We start from the raw sequence: 14,419 nt of genomic DNA on the forward strand, positions 1-14,419 counted from the left end.
CAAACAAACAAAACATAACAAAAACCAACCAAACAAACAAACAAAACAAAATCCCCACCAGTGAATCCACATCTATGAGGTACAGAGTATGAATTTAGCATCTGCTGGTCTGCATACTTTTCTGCACTCTTCCTTGCAGCTACTTTCCATATATACTGAGTCCTTTTTGGACTAGTTACCTTTTTATTAAATGTATCTATACTCCTCTCTTAACACTCTTACTGTCTTTGATATTATTTGACATAGTAGCTTGAAACAAAAGGTTTCAAATTCAAATGTATTGAACTGCACTGGTCTGTAAGACCAGTTTCATTTTTCAATGAATCACAGAAAACTCCTGTTTGAACTATTCCTATATCCAGTACCTTGTTATTTCCCCTGAAATTCTGCAAAGCTGAAACAAATCACAGAGTGTTAGGGGTTGGAAGGGAACTCTAGACAACATTGAGTCCAACTGCTCTGCCAGAACAGGACGACCTAGCGCAGGCCACACAGGAACACATCCAGGGTGAGGTTGAAAGTCTCCAGTGAAGGAGTTTGCTCAGAGCCACATCCAGCCTGGCCTTAAAAACCTCCAGGGATGAGGCTTCACAACCTCTGTGGGCAGCCTGTTCCAGTGCTCCACCACCCTCACCATAAAGGAGTTTTTAAATGAAATTAAAGAGTGTATTCTGATGAGTGTCAGTACTTATAACTCTTGAATGTTAGATAATTGCTATCAATTTCTTTTGCTACAAATTCTATAAATTACTTCTGCCAGGAAAGTCTGGACCAGATATGTCCTTGAGGTCTCTTCTAACTTGCTATTCTATGATTCCATAGAATTGCACAGAATATATGCTATTTGATGGTTTTGTAGGTGGTGGAAAAAAAGATACACTTTGCATAATGTATGGCAATGGGCATTATGGATTAACATATATAGAAAATACTATTTAACCATTTCATTATATGAAAAAAAAAAAAGTCTTTAGAGTCATATGCAAGAAAATGGAGGAAAAATAAATATAGGTTACAAATATGAATTGAAAAGAACTGGAAATTGTTTTTTAAAGGGTGATATCATAATTGTTATGTCTAAAATATGAAGCTTTAATCATTTGACCTCTGGAATTGTATTGACTTCTGAACAACGTGCTATGTCATGTTAGATAGATAGTACTTCGATTGTTCTCACTTTCTTAAGAAACTATAACAATTTTCTGTTTCAAATGATATATTTGATATTGGATGAAATTGAAGCATTTAATGCTTGAAGATTTTTCACTTCCCAAGAACGTATACTTGTAATAATTTAAATACTGTAGCAGAGTACTAGTCATTTAAAACTGATCTGCCAGTAATTATCATCGTTTATGATTACACATCACACATACACAATCACTCTTTCACAGGAGAAAAAATGAAAACCACTTTGCCTGGCTGTTTTCTTAGAGCTTTACACTTTTATTTAGGTTATTAGTTATAAATTGCAGAAAGCTGAGGCGAGTACCATCAAATTTGATTTCTAACAGGCATCACATTGATCTAGCAATAATGTCATTATAATGTCATTGAAAATCATGAAAAGCACCAGAGTTCTAAATGATCTTACTACCTATGATGTATGTAAAGCATTTTGTTAGCAAACTTCTTGCTTGAAAAGATGCAGTGTCCCAAATCTGTATGTACAGAAGCCAGTGTTAATAAATATGAAATATTATTCCTGTGCACAGAGCAAGCACTACACATCATGAATCTGCAAGTCTTTCTAAAAGCTGCCTCAACTTGCTCATTGAATGTTACTCTTGTCAATTCAGCTGCCAGTGTGTTAGAGGGAAATAATTCAGCTATATTTAGCGGAGCCTACCCATAGCTGACAAGTCAATAAATATCTAAACGCTACAGAAAATAAAAAGTTAGCAAGTACTTTGATATGCAGCAGTTCTCACAAGGCTGAATAAATAAAGTTATATAATATTTACAGTTCTCCAAAGAAGCAAGAATGTACATTGAGAATTTCACTGTTTTCTTTCCCTATATTGATCTCTATCACTTTGTAATGCAGGCATATAAAATAATAATATGGCTAGACAATAAGTTTTCTTTCACACCACAATATGAACAAACGTAAATTTTAACTCCAAGCATTAACTAAACAGTAAGTACATGCTGTGCAAGCTCTTGTCAACAGTTCAACTTCAGATGCCCTTCTGGTTTTAAAAGCATTCCAAAACCAAAATCTGTTCAAGGTCTAGACAGCGATTACTGAAATAGAATCATAGAACTGTTAGGATTGGAAGGGACCTCAAGGATCACCTAGTTCCAAACCCCCTGCCAGAGGCAGGGACACCTCACACTAGATCAGGTTGCTCAGAGACACATCCAGCCTTGCCTTAAAAACCACCAGGGATGAGGTTTCTACCACCTCCCTGGGCAGCCTGTTCCAGTGTCTCACCACCCTCATGGGGAAGAATTTCATCCTAACATCCAAACCGAATCTACCCATTTCTAGTTTTGTTCCATTCCCCCTAGTCCAGTCGTTACCTGGTACCCTAAACGGTCTCTCACCAGCTTTCTTGTAGCCCCCCTTAAGATATTGGAAGGCCACAATTAGACCACACTGTTCAGTCTGCAAAGTGAGGGGATATTTGGACAGAAATCATTCTTATGGGAAGGATGCAATTCATTTTGATTTATATTTTACATTTTTTTCTTTTTCTTTCCATTCTTTGGCCTGAGAGCTTCTGCAACACAATGTACCTGCAAAGCCTCTACTTGGCCAGATTCTAAATCATATAAATGAGATGCAAAAGCCATGTTTACCTGCTTCTCAAACCTAATAGATTGCAAGAAGAGCAACTTCTGCAGATTCAACTTTTACCATCATAAAATGTGCTGCACTCTTTGAGTACCTGTGAAATCGCTTTCCCTCATTTACAGCTATGTTATACACATGTTAGGATGTCTTATGTCATAGTTTTTTAATAATATCTGTCTCAAAAAATAGGATGACTTTGAACCCAAAAAGAAATGTATGTTGTCTCAAAGGTGCAACAACTGATGAAGGTAAAACAAAACAATTCATAATTTCTTGTAGTGAGTGTGATTGTTAACACACACACCTAATAGAAACATGGGGCATGCAGGAGTACCAAGCATTCTTTTCTTACTATTTATATGTTGTACCATTCTCTTGCAGAAAGATCTAATATGAAAAGCTGGTTTATCTCCAAAGAAATTGATTTTCAATGTGTCTTCAACTGATTAACTGTAAGTGGAACCTACCTTTTTACAAAGCTTTATTACTTCTTTCGAACAAGACCTCCTCCTTCAATCCATTTTGCTGTAGATATTGGCTTGCTGGTGGGAATGCATCTTAGAAATTGGGACAACTTGCAGTTAAATATTTCCTTGCTGTGCTTACACAGACATACTGTTGCTAACTTTAGCCTTTGCAGAAACAATCCTCTTTTAAAGGAGATAGGGTATGTGTGCAAGTCTCATATCCAAGACAGACATAAAAAAAATGTTCAGGTTCAAAGGTGCCTATAACTGCAGACATATTGTTAGAGGAATGTCCCATATTTGCTACAGGGTAGAAATATGGACTGAGAGAAGGATTTGTCTAAACCTCATCTGTTGTCATGGTAGAGCTACATTCAGTGAAGCAATTACATTACTTGCAATGTCCTAAAACAGCGTGATATCCAAGCTATTTATTCTTACCATCAGTGTGTTGAATTTCACCTTGGGTGTTGGCTGGACTATTTGTATTGGCCATTGCAGATTTTCTTGTTGCAGGTATAGCAGTTGCACCAGGAAGTACACCAGTCAGTGGTACTTCTACTCTTCTTTCTACTTTCTGCCTGGCTTGACAGCATATCACAGCTACAGCAAGGCAAAACCCCATTGTTTGTAAGGTGTCAGCATCTTGATTTTGACAAAACAATGAAATGTGAACGTTAAATGTTCTTAGAGAATTACAAAATTTCAACAAAGACCAAGAGAATTAAAAGCTTTCCCCCAACCTATAGTTTCTATTGTTCTGTTTAGGTGAAGCAGTAGAAAATACTGCTAAGTAAACAAAAATCTGTTGCTACCATTAGTTCACAACAGCAACTGAAAATTTCTCCCTTTCCTGGTAATCGTGAAATATCTCCTCATTCTAGTTCCTTTGCAAATAGAAATTAAAGCACAGTTTGACATATGCCGATGAAAAGGAAGACTGAAAGACAAGCAAAGAAAGGATGTTTAAAATTGAAAGAATATTAAGCCACTCTGATTCCTCAATTTTGAAATGCTGGTTTACAAACTTCAGTTTTTATGGAACTATGCTAGAATAAAAAGCACTCTGACATGAGGTTTGCTTTGAAGCATAGCATAGCTTTTCTTTCCAGTCCATTAGCTTATTTTAATTTACTTTTTTCTAAGACATGTCTTTTTACATTACAAAGTAGTTGGGGGTTAGTTTATACACTAGTTTTTATAAAGCTTACTTTACTAGTAATGGCTGATGGTTCTTTCAATAGTTATTGGCACAGAAAGAGGAGAAAATCAGATGCAAGAACTGAAAGGAAAATGTGTTTTCCCAAAGAAAACACTTAGAATTTTCTACAGTTACAGAAATCAACACGAAATAGAAGAGCTGATTACATACTTCTTAGTTTCACAGTCTAAACATTATTTTAATCAGAATTATACTGAATGAATCTTCAAAAGCTCTGAATTTAACATCAAGATTTAATGATAAATAATTTAGATTCCTATCTTGGTAAGTAATTATGTAAAGTTCTAAAAGAGAGCAATGAACCCCTTACTTCTATACTATGTTTATGTAGCTTCAACTTTTAGTTCTGGAGCCTGATTCACTATCATTATTTTGGAAAATATATAATTGTACATCAAGTTCAAGTAATTTCATTTCTCTGAGAAAATTAAGCTCTTTTTTCTTTCTTTTTTTTTTTTCTTAGTCTTTTCCTGTTTAAGAGGGTTTAAGTCACTTATATAGCTCTCTTCTAAGCATTTCCACAAGGGAGAGCTCCTGAAAAAGTTAAAAATACATCTTTATTTTAAGATGCATAGTTTCATATTCAAGAATATCTGTATTATACCATCTTACCAAGTATTTCAGGTTACTGTGTGCACATGTTGTGTCTTCTCCCAGGCAACCAGCACCAGAACAAGAGGACACAGTCTCAAGCTGTGCCAGGGGAGGTTTAGGCAGGATGTTAGGAAGAAGTTCTTCATAGAAATAGTGATTGGCCATTGGAATGTGCTGCCCAGGGAGGTGGTGGAGTCACCATCCTTGGATGTGTTTAAGAGGGGATTGGACGTGGAGCTCGGTGCCATGGTCTAGTCATGAGGTCTGTGGTGACAAGTTGGACTTGATGATCTTTGAGGTCTCTTCCAACCTTGGTGATACTGTGATACTGTGATTTTCTATTCTACAGCTCATGTTGCTACCAGAAATGATTTTGCCTTTTATTTTTCCCAAATGGCTAAGTAATATTTATAGATAAAAGTCATATCCATGTGTGATTTGACTGGACAAGTCCTTGAGCAATCTGCTCTAGTTAGAACTGGCTTTGAGCAAGGGTTTGGATTAGACAACCTCCAGTGGTCCGTTCCAATTTAAATTATTGTGTGCTATCTAGACTCTAGAAGAATTAAATAAATATTCTGAATGATTGTCCATTTGTAGTCACTTATGTAAAACAGTAAAGTTATAATCTATTTAACACCTACTACATGGGTTGTGACAAGAGATCATTTTAATTGGTCTCATGAGATACGAAGCCTAGTGACTTCTAGAAGTATATTAAGATGCAAATAGGAATTACACAAAAGATGAACTGTAAAGCAACTTTGGGTTTTGACATAACAGCTTGTAACCTGCAGGCAATTTTACTAAATGTCTTCATTAAAAGAAATGGCAATGCTAGCTCAATTGTTATTGAAAACAATGATTTAAACCCAAAGCAGGTTTCTTGTGAATCACCTGCTTTGGAATCACGTATTACAAAGAGATTTTTAAAACGTCTGTTTGGATCATAGGCCTTCTGAATCAAGGCAGCAATGGAATCTGCTTCAGAAATACACCTACAAAAAAAACTATTTTAGTTTTCCAGGTCATTTCTCAATACAAGATCTAGCAGTTGGGAAAAAAATAATATCCCAACATAGCATGCTGATGGCCAAAAGGAGATATGTATTCAAATTAACTGCAATGCTCCTTATATGCAAAGAAAGATGCATTGAACATAAACTACTGGATGTCATAGTAGTACATACACTACAGTTTAGTTTTGCTGTTTGAAAGTATTTAGTGTTTTAAAAGATTTGACATTAGATTAGTTTTTGTTTGTATACAAAAGGACTGTCACTGTAAGAATTTATGAATGCTAACAGTTTTAATTCATAACTTCTGTAACTAATAAAAAACAGCCCAATAAAAGGGAGATTTATCTCCAAGTCTATCAGTGAATTGCATAACAGCTTTAAACAGCACAACAAATATTCACATAAATATACATAGTTTAAATGCTAATGAGACTTGTTAAAACCATCATTTTTGGCAGCAGTTAATTGCATGATAATATTTTCCAGAATCACAGAATCAATCAGGAAAAGACCTCAGAGCTCATCAAGTCCAACCTATTACCTAATACCTAACACCTCACGACTAACTAAACCATGGCTTCAAGTGCCACATCCAATGCTTTTTGAACACCTCCAGGGACAGTGACTCCACCACCTCCCTGAGCAGCACATTCCAATGGCAAATTACTCTTTCTGTGAAGAACTTTCTCCTCACCTCCAGCCTAAACCTCCCCTGGCACAGCTTGAGAGTGTGTCCTCCTGTTCTGCCAGGGAGAGGAGACCAACCTCTACCTGGCTACAATCTCCCTTCAGGTAGTTGTAGACAGCAAGAAGGTCTCCCCTGAGCCTCCAGGCTAAACAATCCCAGCTCCCTCAGCCTCTCCTCATAGGGCTTGTGCTCGAGGCCTCGCACCAGCCTTGTTGCCCTTCTCTGGATATGTTCATGAGTCTCAATGTCCTTCTTAAACTAAGAAGCTCAGAACTGGAGACAGTACTCAAGGTGTGGCCTAACCAGTGCTGAGTACAGGGGTACAATGACTTCCCTACTCCTGCTGGCCACACTATTTCTGATGCAGGCCAGGATGCCATTGGCCTTCTTGGCCACCTGGGCACACTGCTGGCTCATGTTCAGCCAGCTGTCAAACAGTAACCCCCAAGTCCCTTTCTGCCTGGCTGCTCTCCAGCCACTCTAACCCCAGCCTGTAGCACTGCATGGGGTTGTTGTGGCCAAAGTGCAGCACCTGGCGCTTGGACTTGTTAAATTACATCATGCTGGACTCTGCCCATCTGTCCAGCCTGTCAAGGTCCCTCTGCAGAGCTCTTCAACCCTCTAATGGATCAACACCTGCCCCAGCCTGGTGTCATCTTCAGACTTACTAATGGTGTACTTAATCTCCTCATCCAGATCAACAATAAAGATATTGAACAGGATGGGACCCAGAACTTATCCCTGGGGGACACCACTAGTGACTGTCTGCCAGCTGGATGTGGCACCATTCACCACCACTCTCTGGACTCAGCCCTCCAGCCAGTTCCTAACCCAGTGCAGAGTGCTCCTGTCCAAGCCACAGGCTGACAGGTTGGCCAGGAGTTTGCTGTGGGGAATGGTATCAAAGGCCTTGCTGAAGTCCAGGTAGACTATAACCACAGCCTTCCCCGCATCCACCAGGTGATCATAGAAGGGGATCAGGTTGGAGAAGCAGGATCTGCCTTTCCTAAATCCATGTTGGCTGGACCTGATCCTTTGGCCATCCTTCAGGTGCACTGTGATTGCCCCCAAGATGATCTGCTTCATAATGTAGTTTCCAGGTTCCTCTATCCAGCCCTTCTTGTGGATGGGCATCACATTGGCCAGTTTCCAGTCATTTGGGACCTCTCCAGTGAGCCAGGATGGGATGGAGAGAGGCTTGGTGAGCTCATCTGCCAACTCTCTCAGTACCCTAGGACGGATCCTGTCTGGTCCCATGGACTTGTGAGTATCCAAGTGTCTCAGCAAGTCTCTAACTGCTTCTTCATGGATTTCAGGGACACTATACTGCTCCCTGACCCCATCTACCAGTTCAGGAGGCCAGTTATCCTGAAGTCCTCCTGCCTTACTGTTGAAAATGCCTTTTCCTCATTAGTTACAATGTTTCCCTCCAGGTCCAATAAGGAGTGGAGGTTCCTCTTGCCCTCTTTTTAGCATTAATATATTTATACAAATGCTTTTTATTGTCCTTCACAGAAGTGGCCAGCTTGAGTTCTAACTGGGCTTTTGCCTCTCTAATTTTTCTCCTACATGATCTAACAACATCCTTAAGCATATCACTAGTTGCCTCCCCCCATTTCCAAAGGCGATACACCCTCTTTTTTTCCCTTAATTCATTCAAGAGCTGCTTGCTCATCCAGGCCGGTCGCCTTCCCTGCTGGCTCATCTCTTGGCATGTGGGCACAGTCTGTTCCTGTGCCTTCTGGAGCTCCTGTTTGAAGTAGGTCCAACCATCCTGGACCCCTTTGTTCTTCAGGGCTGCCACCCAGGGTACTCTCCAAATTAGTTGCTTAAGTAAGCTGAAGACTGCCCTCTGGCAGTCCAAGGTAAGGGTTTTGTTGTTGCTCCTCCTTATTTCCCTGCATATTGAAAATTTGCTGCACCCCAGAGAGCCTCCTACCATCACATCTCCCCCCCAGCCTTTCTCTCTTCAAGAAGAGCAGGTCAAGCAGGGCCTTACCCCTGGTAGGCCCACATAACAGCTGTGTCAATAAGCTGTCCTCCATACACTCTAGGAACCTTCTGGATTGCCTCCTCTGTGCTGTGTTAAGTTCCAAGCTGTCAGTGATGAGCTTGGTAAGAAAGGCACCAGGACAATCAAAAAGAAATTCGAGGTAGGGGTTAAACCACCATTTTCAGAGTATGGCCATAATTTGGACTGGTCTTTTTTATGTGGTATTACTCACTTACATTGCAATCCACAACCCATGACTTAGGTACTAGAAAATCAGGGGATTTTTTCTCATTCCTAAAGGTATTAAAGTGGAAATTAATAAGATGAAAGCTCTAATTAATATCACATCATTGGCATTTGTCTGCAAGGAAAGGGTCCTTAAGAAAATTAATGACAGCAAAAATATCTATTTTTATAGCCTTCCAAAAGTTATTGTTATTCTTTAGTCTGCTATTATATAGAAAGGTGTATTAACTCATCGAACTACAAGATGAAAAGATGGAGCATTGTCCCTCATCTACACCTTGAGTTGCAGTGTCATGGAGGATATAGATTTTAAAAGCTGTTCACAATTTCTGGGATTCCATCACAGAAATTTTTTTTAATAGTTGCACCAAACCTATAAAAATTTACTGTCCCAAAAATAAGCACGATAAAAATCTTATGTAGGTCAGTAATCTTTTAATGCAGGTTTACTTCTCAGGAGCAAGTGGAAAACTTACTGCTATTCACACTGTTCTGCATTCTGCTTCTGATTAAGGAATGAAATTCAAGGCTGAGAAAAGCAGTGGGCATCTTCTCTACTATTTTGTACCCTGAACAAGGCTGTTCTGGGTACACAAGCATAAATATATCCCTCTGTCTGTCTTTCAGTTGATTTCTCTTCAGTTCTCTAACTCAGCATTAACTAGGGCACTGAAGGGCACAAGCCTTGAGGTTTTCAACTGCACCCAGCTCCTTTATCCACAGTGAGAACAAAATAATAGATCTAGATTGACTTTGTAGGTGGCAAAAGAGAATTTATTTTTAATATGCATTTTTTATCTTTTCAGATGTAGTATGCTACTGCAAGTTCTTGTGATCAAGCAAGTGAGAACAAAATGACTATTTAATTTTCTTAGTTTTACTGAGTAGGTTTTTTTCAATCATTACCTACCTGGAACTAATTTCTGTTGCACCGCTTCAGGTATGCCATGAACAGGATAGGTCCAGAGTATTTCCTGAAGTCCACCATTCTCTGCTACAATAACACTGGTGGGAAAATAAGGGAAGAGCATCATTATTATACATTGTTAAGAAGTCTTTTTGAAAAGTAATCTAGACGTAAGAGCTGGAGAGGTGAGACTCCATTTTATTGTATGCTGTAAGGCTAAACATACCTAAGAAAAATATTAAATCAAATCCAGCCTAATCAGAAGAGCAATAAGTCACATCCACTTTAACATTTTTTTAATGTTCTGTCAGGATATGAGAAAATTTGGCTTGACCTGCTCTCTCATGTCATCCTTACACTAAAACAAAGTTTATGCAGCTTATGCATTATATAAACAAATCCATATGAGAATTATTATTAACTCAAATATGCTGAAAAATTAGAGTCATCTAAGAGCTGTCATATGCTCAATATTCATAACTGCACTGGCAGCTATTACTGTACATTTTCTTGATGCAAATTGAGAGAAGGAAGGTATTGAAACAGATAAATATCTTACTCTAAACCTGCAGACTTTGCAGGGCAGAATAAAAGCTTATGTCAGATACATATTGCTCTCAAAATGAGATACTTGATTGCCCTTGGGAGCTGCACACAAATAGCCAAAGGAGAAAATGATGACAGGATTGAGTATCCTCTACAACTTTTTCTTTTCCTATTAGAATAAATTACCTCTTTAAGTCTTTATTTAATTCTTCAGAATCCTCATAAGGCCAGTTTTCACCATTTTCCCTCATTACATGAATTACCACCACAGCCTCATACATTTTCATTGTACCTGGCGTGAATAACACCGGGATGTCCAGTTTTTCTTTTGGAGCTAATCGAGCTCCTGTAAGATAGAACAGATCATTATGGTATTTCGAAAGCCTTCAAAATTATTCATATCATTTTAATCATGTATTTCCTTTTTTCTTTTTGATACACTATTTAACATTTTATCACAGAGTATCGTTTTTCCTGTGATAGCAAATTTCATTTTACCCTGCTCTTGCTAACAGCCAAGTTTCATCTTATAGTAGTATTTGCAGACTGTCTTCCTGTAATAAGGCACATTTTGATTCAATGTCCTGAGCAGAGTGGTTCACATAAAGTATTATTTTAGACTTCTACTTACTGATAAAACTTTGAAATAAGACCCAGGGAGACTCTGGCAGCACTTTTAAGTGAACATCCCAAATTTAATATTCAGAGAGCATGCATAATATATATATAAGTGAATTCCCTGATTTTCTAGTGCCCTAAGTCATGGGTTGTGGACTGCAACATAAGTGAGTAATACTGCATAAAAAAGACCAGTCCAAATTATGGCCATACCCTGAAAATGGTGGTTTAACCCCTTCCTCAACTACTGAATCTTTATGCAAAACTAATCACATCTATAAGCCTCATCTTGGGAACAACCATTACCATATATATGAACATAAATAAATTATATGTTCATATAAATAAACTTATATGTATATTATTGTGCATTTTTATATATATATTTTAATATATATATATATTTATAGATAGATAGATATAGATATAGATATAGATATAGATAGAGATAGAGATAGAGATAGAGAAAAATACCTGAGGGGTGGGTGTCAAGGGCATGGGGCCAACTCTTTTCAGTGGTGCACAGTAATAAGACAAGGAGCAACATATAAAAACTTGAACATAAAAGGTTTCACCTCAATATGAGGAGAAACTTCTTTACAGTGAGAGTGACAGAGCATTGGAACAGGCTGCCCAGAGTGGTTGTGGAATCTCCTTCTCTGGAGACTTTCAAAACCCACCTGGATGAATTACTGTGTGATCTGCCCTAGGTGATCCTGCATTTGACAGGGGGATTGGGCTCAATGATCTCTGGAGGTCCCTTCCAAACTCTAATCTTCTGTAATTCTGTGATTTCAGCCTAATTTACACCTCTCCTAGTTGTTACTTTTGAAGTATAATTGAATTTTTTTTTTTTTTTAAGAAAAATCTCTAATATTATTATAGCTGCTGTTTTAGAGGTGAAAAAAACCACCAAACCAAAGCAGCATATGTTGCATATTTTCCATTTTTAAGGGCCTTTTTCCAATGACTTGCCAGTCTGACAAGCATCAGAAGATCTACCTATTTTAAAAATAAACTTACAGAAAAAGGACACAAAGTTGAACAACTCTATAATAAAGCCTTTTCACTATCAACCTCCTTGCTTTGAAATGAATTCTTGAATTTTGGCAGAACTGACATGTCAGGGTTAGGGTTTCAGCTTTAATTCTACCTGCAGAAAAACCTCTTAGTTATGAGTAACTATTTCTATGTTAAGTTTTCAAGCCTTTCTTGTGATATTTTTTCACACCTGCTACAATGCATACATACAAGTGTCTCAGTGTCATTCCCTGAGAATGACTGAGCCTGCTCAAGTCAGCATGTATGGGACAAGCAGCACTCTCCCTCTGACTGCTGCTTCTGATAATCACAGACTCAAAATTGTCAGCAAGGAAACTTTATCTTGCACTTTTGCTGTCCTACAGCCTAAGTGGTTTGAGGGTGAAGACCTCAATGATGAGAGCTGTAGAGGAGTGGCTAATGATAAGAAAACTAGCATGCAGTTTTGGGAAGGAAAAAATATATATATTTTTTAAAAAGGGGGAATAGGGGGTGGCAAGGGGAATGCACAGAAGTTTGAAAATTAAGGTAGACAGACAGGGAGATGGTAGAATTGTTTCAGACAGAAATAACAAGAAGCAAAACAGGTCAAGTAAGTCACAGCAAGAGGGAAAAGGGCTTAAGAAACAGCTCTCCAAAACACAGAAGAGAAGTCAGGACCCCTCATCTACACCACTCCCTCTGCTAGCATATAACTATAAATTCTGCTGGGCATTGCAACCTCTATTGATAACTTCACAATCTTCAACACAAATAGCAGCTTTGAATAATAACATCCAAAATGCCTTGGATAGGTTAACAGTGTATTATTTAAATTAATAAATTGCCCTGTCCAGACTGATTATAAATGATCTTGTACTATGTTATGTAGGTACTTCCTATAATATATAACCTCACAGGACTCAATGTGGTTCAGCATCTGTAAAGCTTTTAGCTAGAACCATTCTTAAGTTAAAATAAACTTACCAAATGAAGATTGAGGAGTCAATCTTCAATTAGGAATGTTGTGATTATTGAAAGACAAACCACTCTTTCTGCAGGATTTCTGTCTCTTTTAGTAACAACACCTCAAGACCTCAAACAGATCACTGCCTCACAGTATTATGGATGCAACAACGAGTAGGGAATTCTTATCTAAATATGTCTGGGCTTCTTTATGTAAGAAGTTTAACATTTAATAGTTATGGAAATTAGCAAGCTGCTTTGCACTTGTAATTGCTTAATTTCTGTCCATCCTGGCATGCCCAATTTACCTTTGAAATAATTACTTGAAAAGTCTTGTATCTTGAAATAGCTTTAGAATAGAATCAAGAAGGTTGGAAAAAACCTCAGAGATGATCAAGTCCAACCTATTACTTAATATCTATCACCTCCTGACAAGAATGGAATGGAATGGAATGGAATGGAATGGAATGGAATGGAATGGAATAGAATAGAATAGAATAGAATAGAATAGAATAGAATAGAATAGAATAGACCAGGTTGGAAGAGCCCTTCAAGATCATCCTCATTAACAATGTTAATATCTAGATAAAAAATAAACTATGTCTTTTTTTTTCCTTTTAATAAACATTTAATTAATTAAAAAAAAAAAAAAAATCTTAACCTTCCTATTTGTTGCATTATCTATCAAGTATGTACCCAAGATTTAAGAGATATTCAATATGTAAACACATATCTCTGTCTCACTCTCTGGAGTTACTCAAAACCCACCCGTATGCATTCCTTTGTGTCCTGGTATAGGTGCTCCTGCTCTGGCAGGGGATTGGACTAGATGATTTTTTGAGGTGCCTTCCGTGATTCTGTGATACTGTTGACAGTAAGGTGGCCAAAGTGTTTTTTTTGAAAGGCTTGCAACTAATTTTTAATGAAGTGCCTGAAATAACTAAGCTGACCACACATATTGTTGCCATGCTTTTGAAAACATCTGAACTAGGACCCATCCCTCTGAAGCAGCTACAGTACTGATACACTATTGTTCTGTGAGAGAAAAGGCCACTCTCTACCATGATTTGCCCACTTGGGCCTACTCTGGTGTAATTAAGGCAGAGGCCTGTAATATCTTTAAAACAGAAGTGTACTCTTGTGAATATATTTGCAATTAGATTGTCTTCAATCCAAACACACACATAACAAAATAATGTAATCAACAACAGTGTGTAAGCACCTTTTATCACCATTATAGCACATCCAGAAGTTTCATTTCCAACTCTTTTAACAAATAGAATGGACTGTAAACTAATACCTATTTGTACTACATATGCATTGCATGTGCTAT

The 14,419-nt window shown here is 37.9% G+C and overlaps 1 protein-coding gene across 1 annotated transcript in view; it reads right to left on the minus strand.

The window, feature by feature from the left end:
* CFAP47 (cilia and flagella associated protein 47) overlaps positions 1-14,419 on the minus strand; it is a 299,349-nt gene that overhangs the window by 36,150 nt on the left and 248,780 nt on the right. The window contains exons 58-61 of the mRNA XM_068155062.1: positions 10,669-10,828; positions 10,271-10,273; positions 9,940-10,034; positions 3,709-3,870 (exon numbers count right to left, since the gene is read on the minus strand). Coding sequence (XP_068011163.1) covers positions 3,709-3,870; positions 9,940-10,034; positions 10,271-10,273; positions 10,669-10,828 — 420 coding nt within the window. The remainder of the gene's footprint in view (positions 1-3,708; positions 3,871-9,939; positions 10,035-10,270; positions 10,274-10,668; positions 10,829-14,419) is intronic.

Source organism: Melanerpes formicivorus, unplaced genomic scaffold, assembly GCF_026170545.1.
Source record: "Melanerpes formicivorus ecotype bairdi unplaced genomic scaffold, bMelFor1.0.p_v2 SCAF_30, whole genome shotgun sequence".
Lineage (NCBI taxonomy): Eukaryota > Metazoa > Chordata > Aves > Piciformes > Picidae > Melanerpes > Melanerpes formicivorus.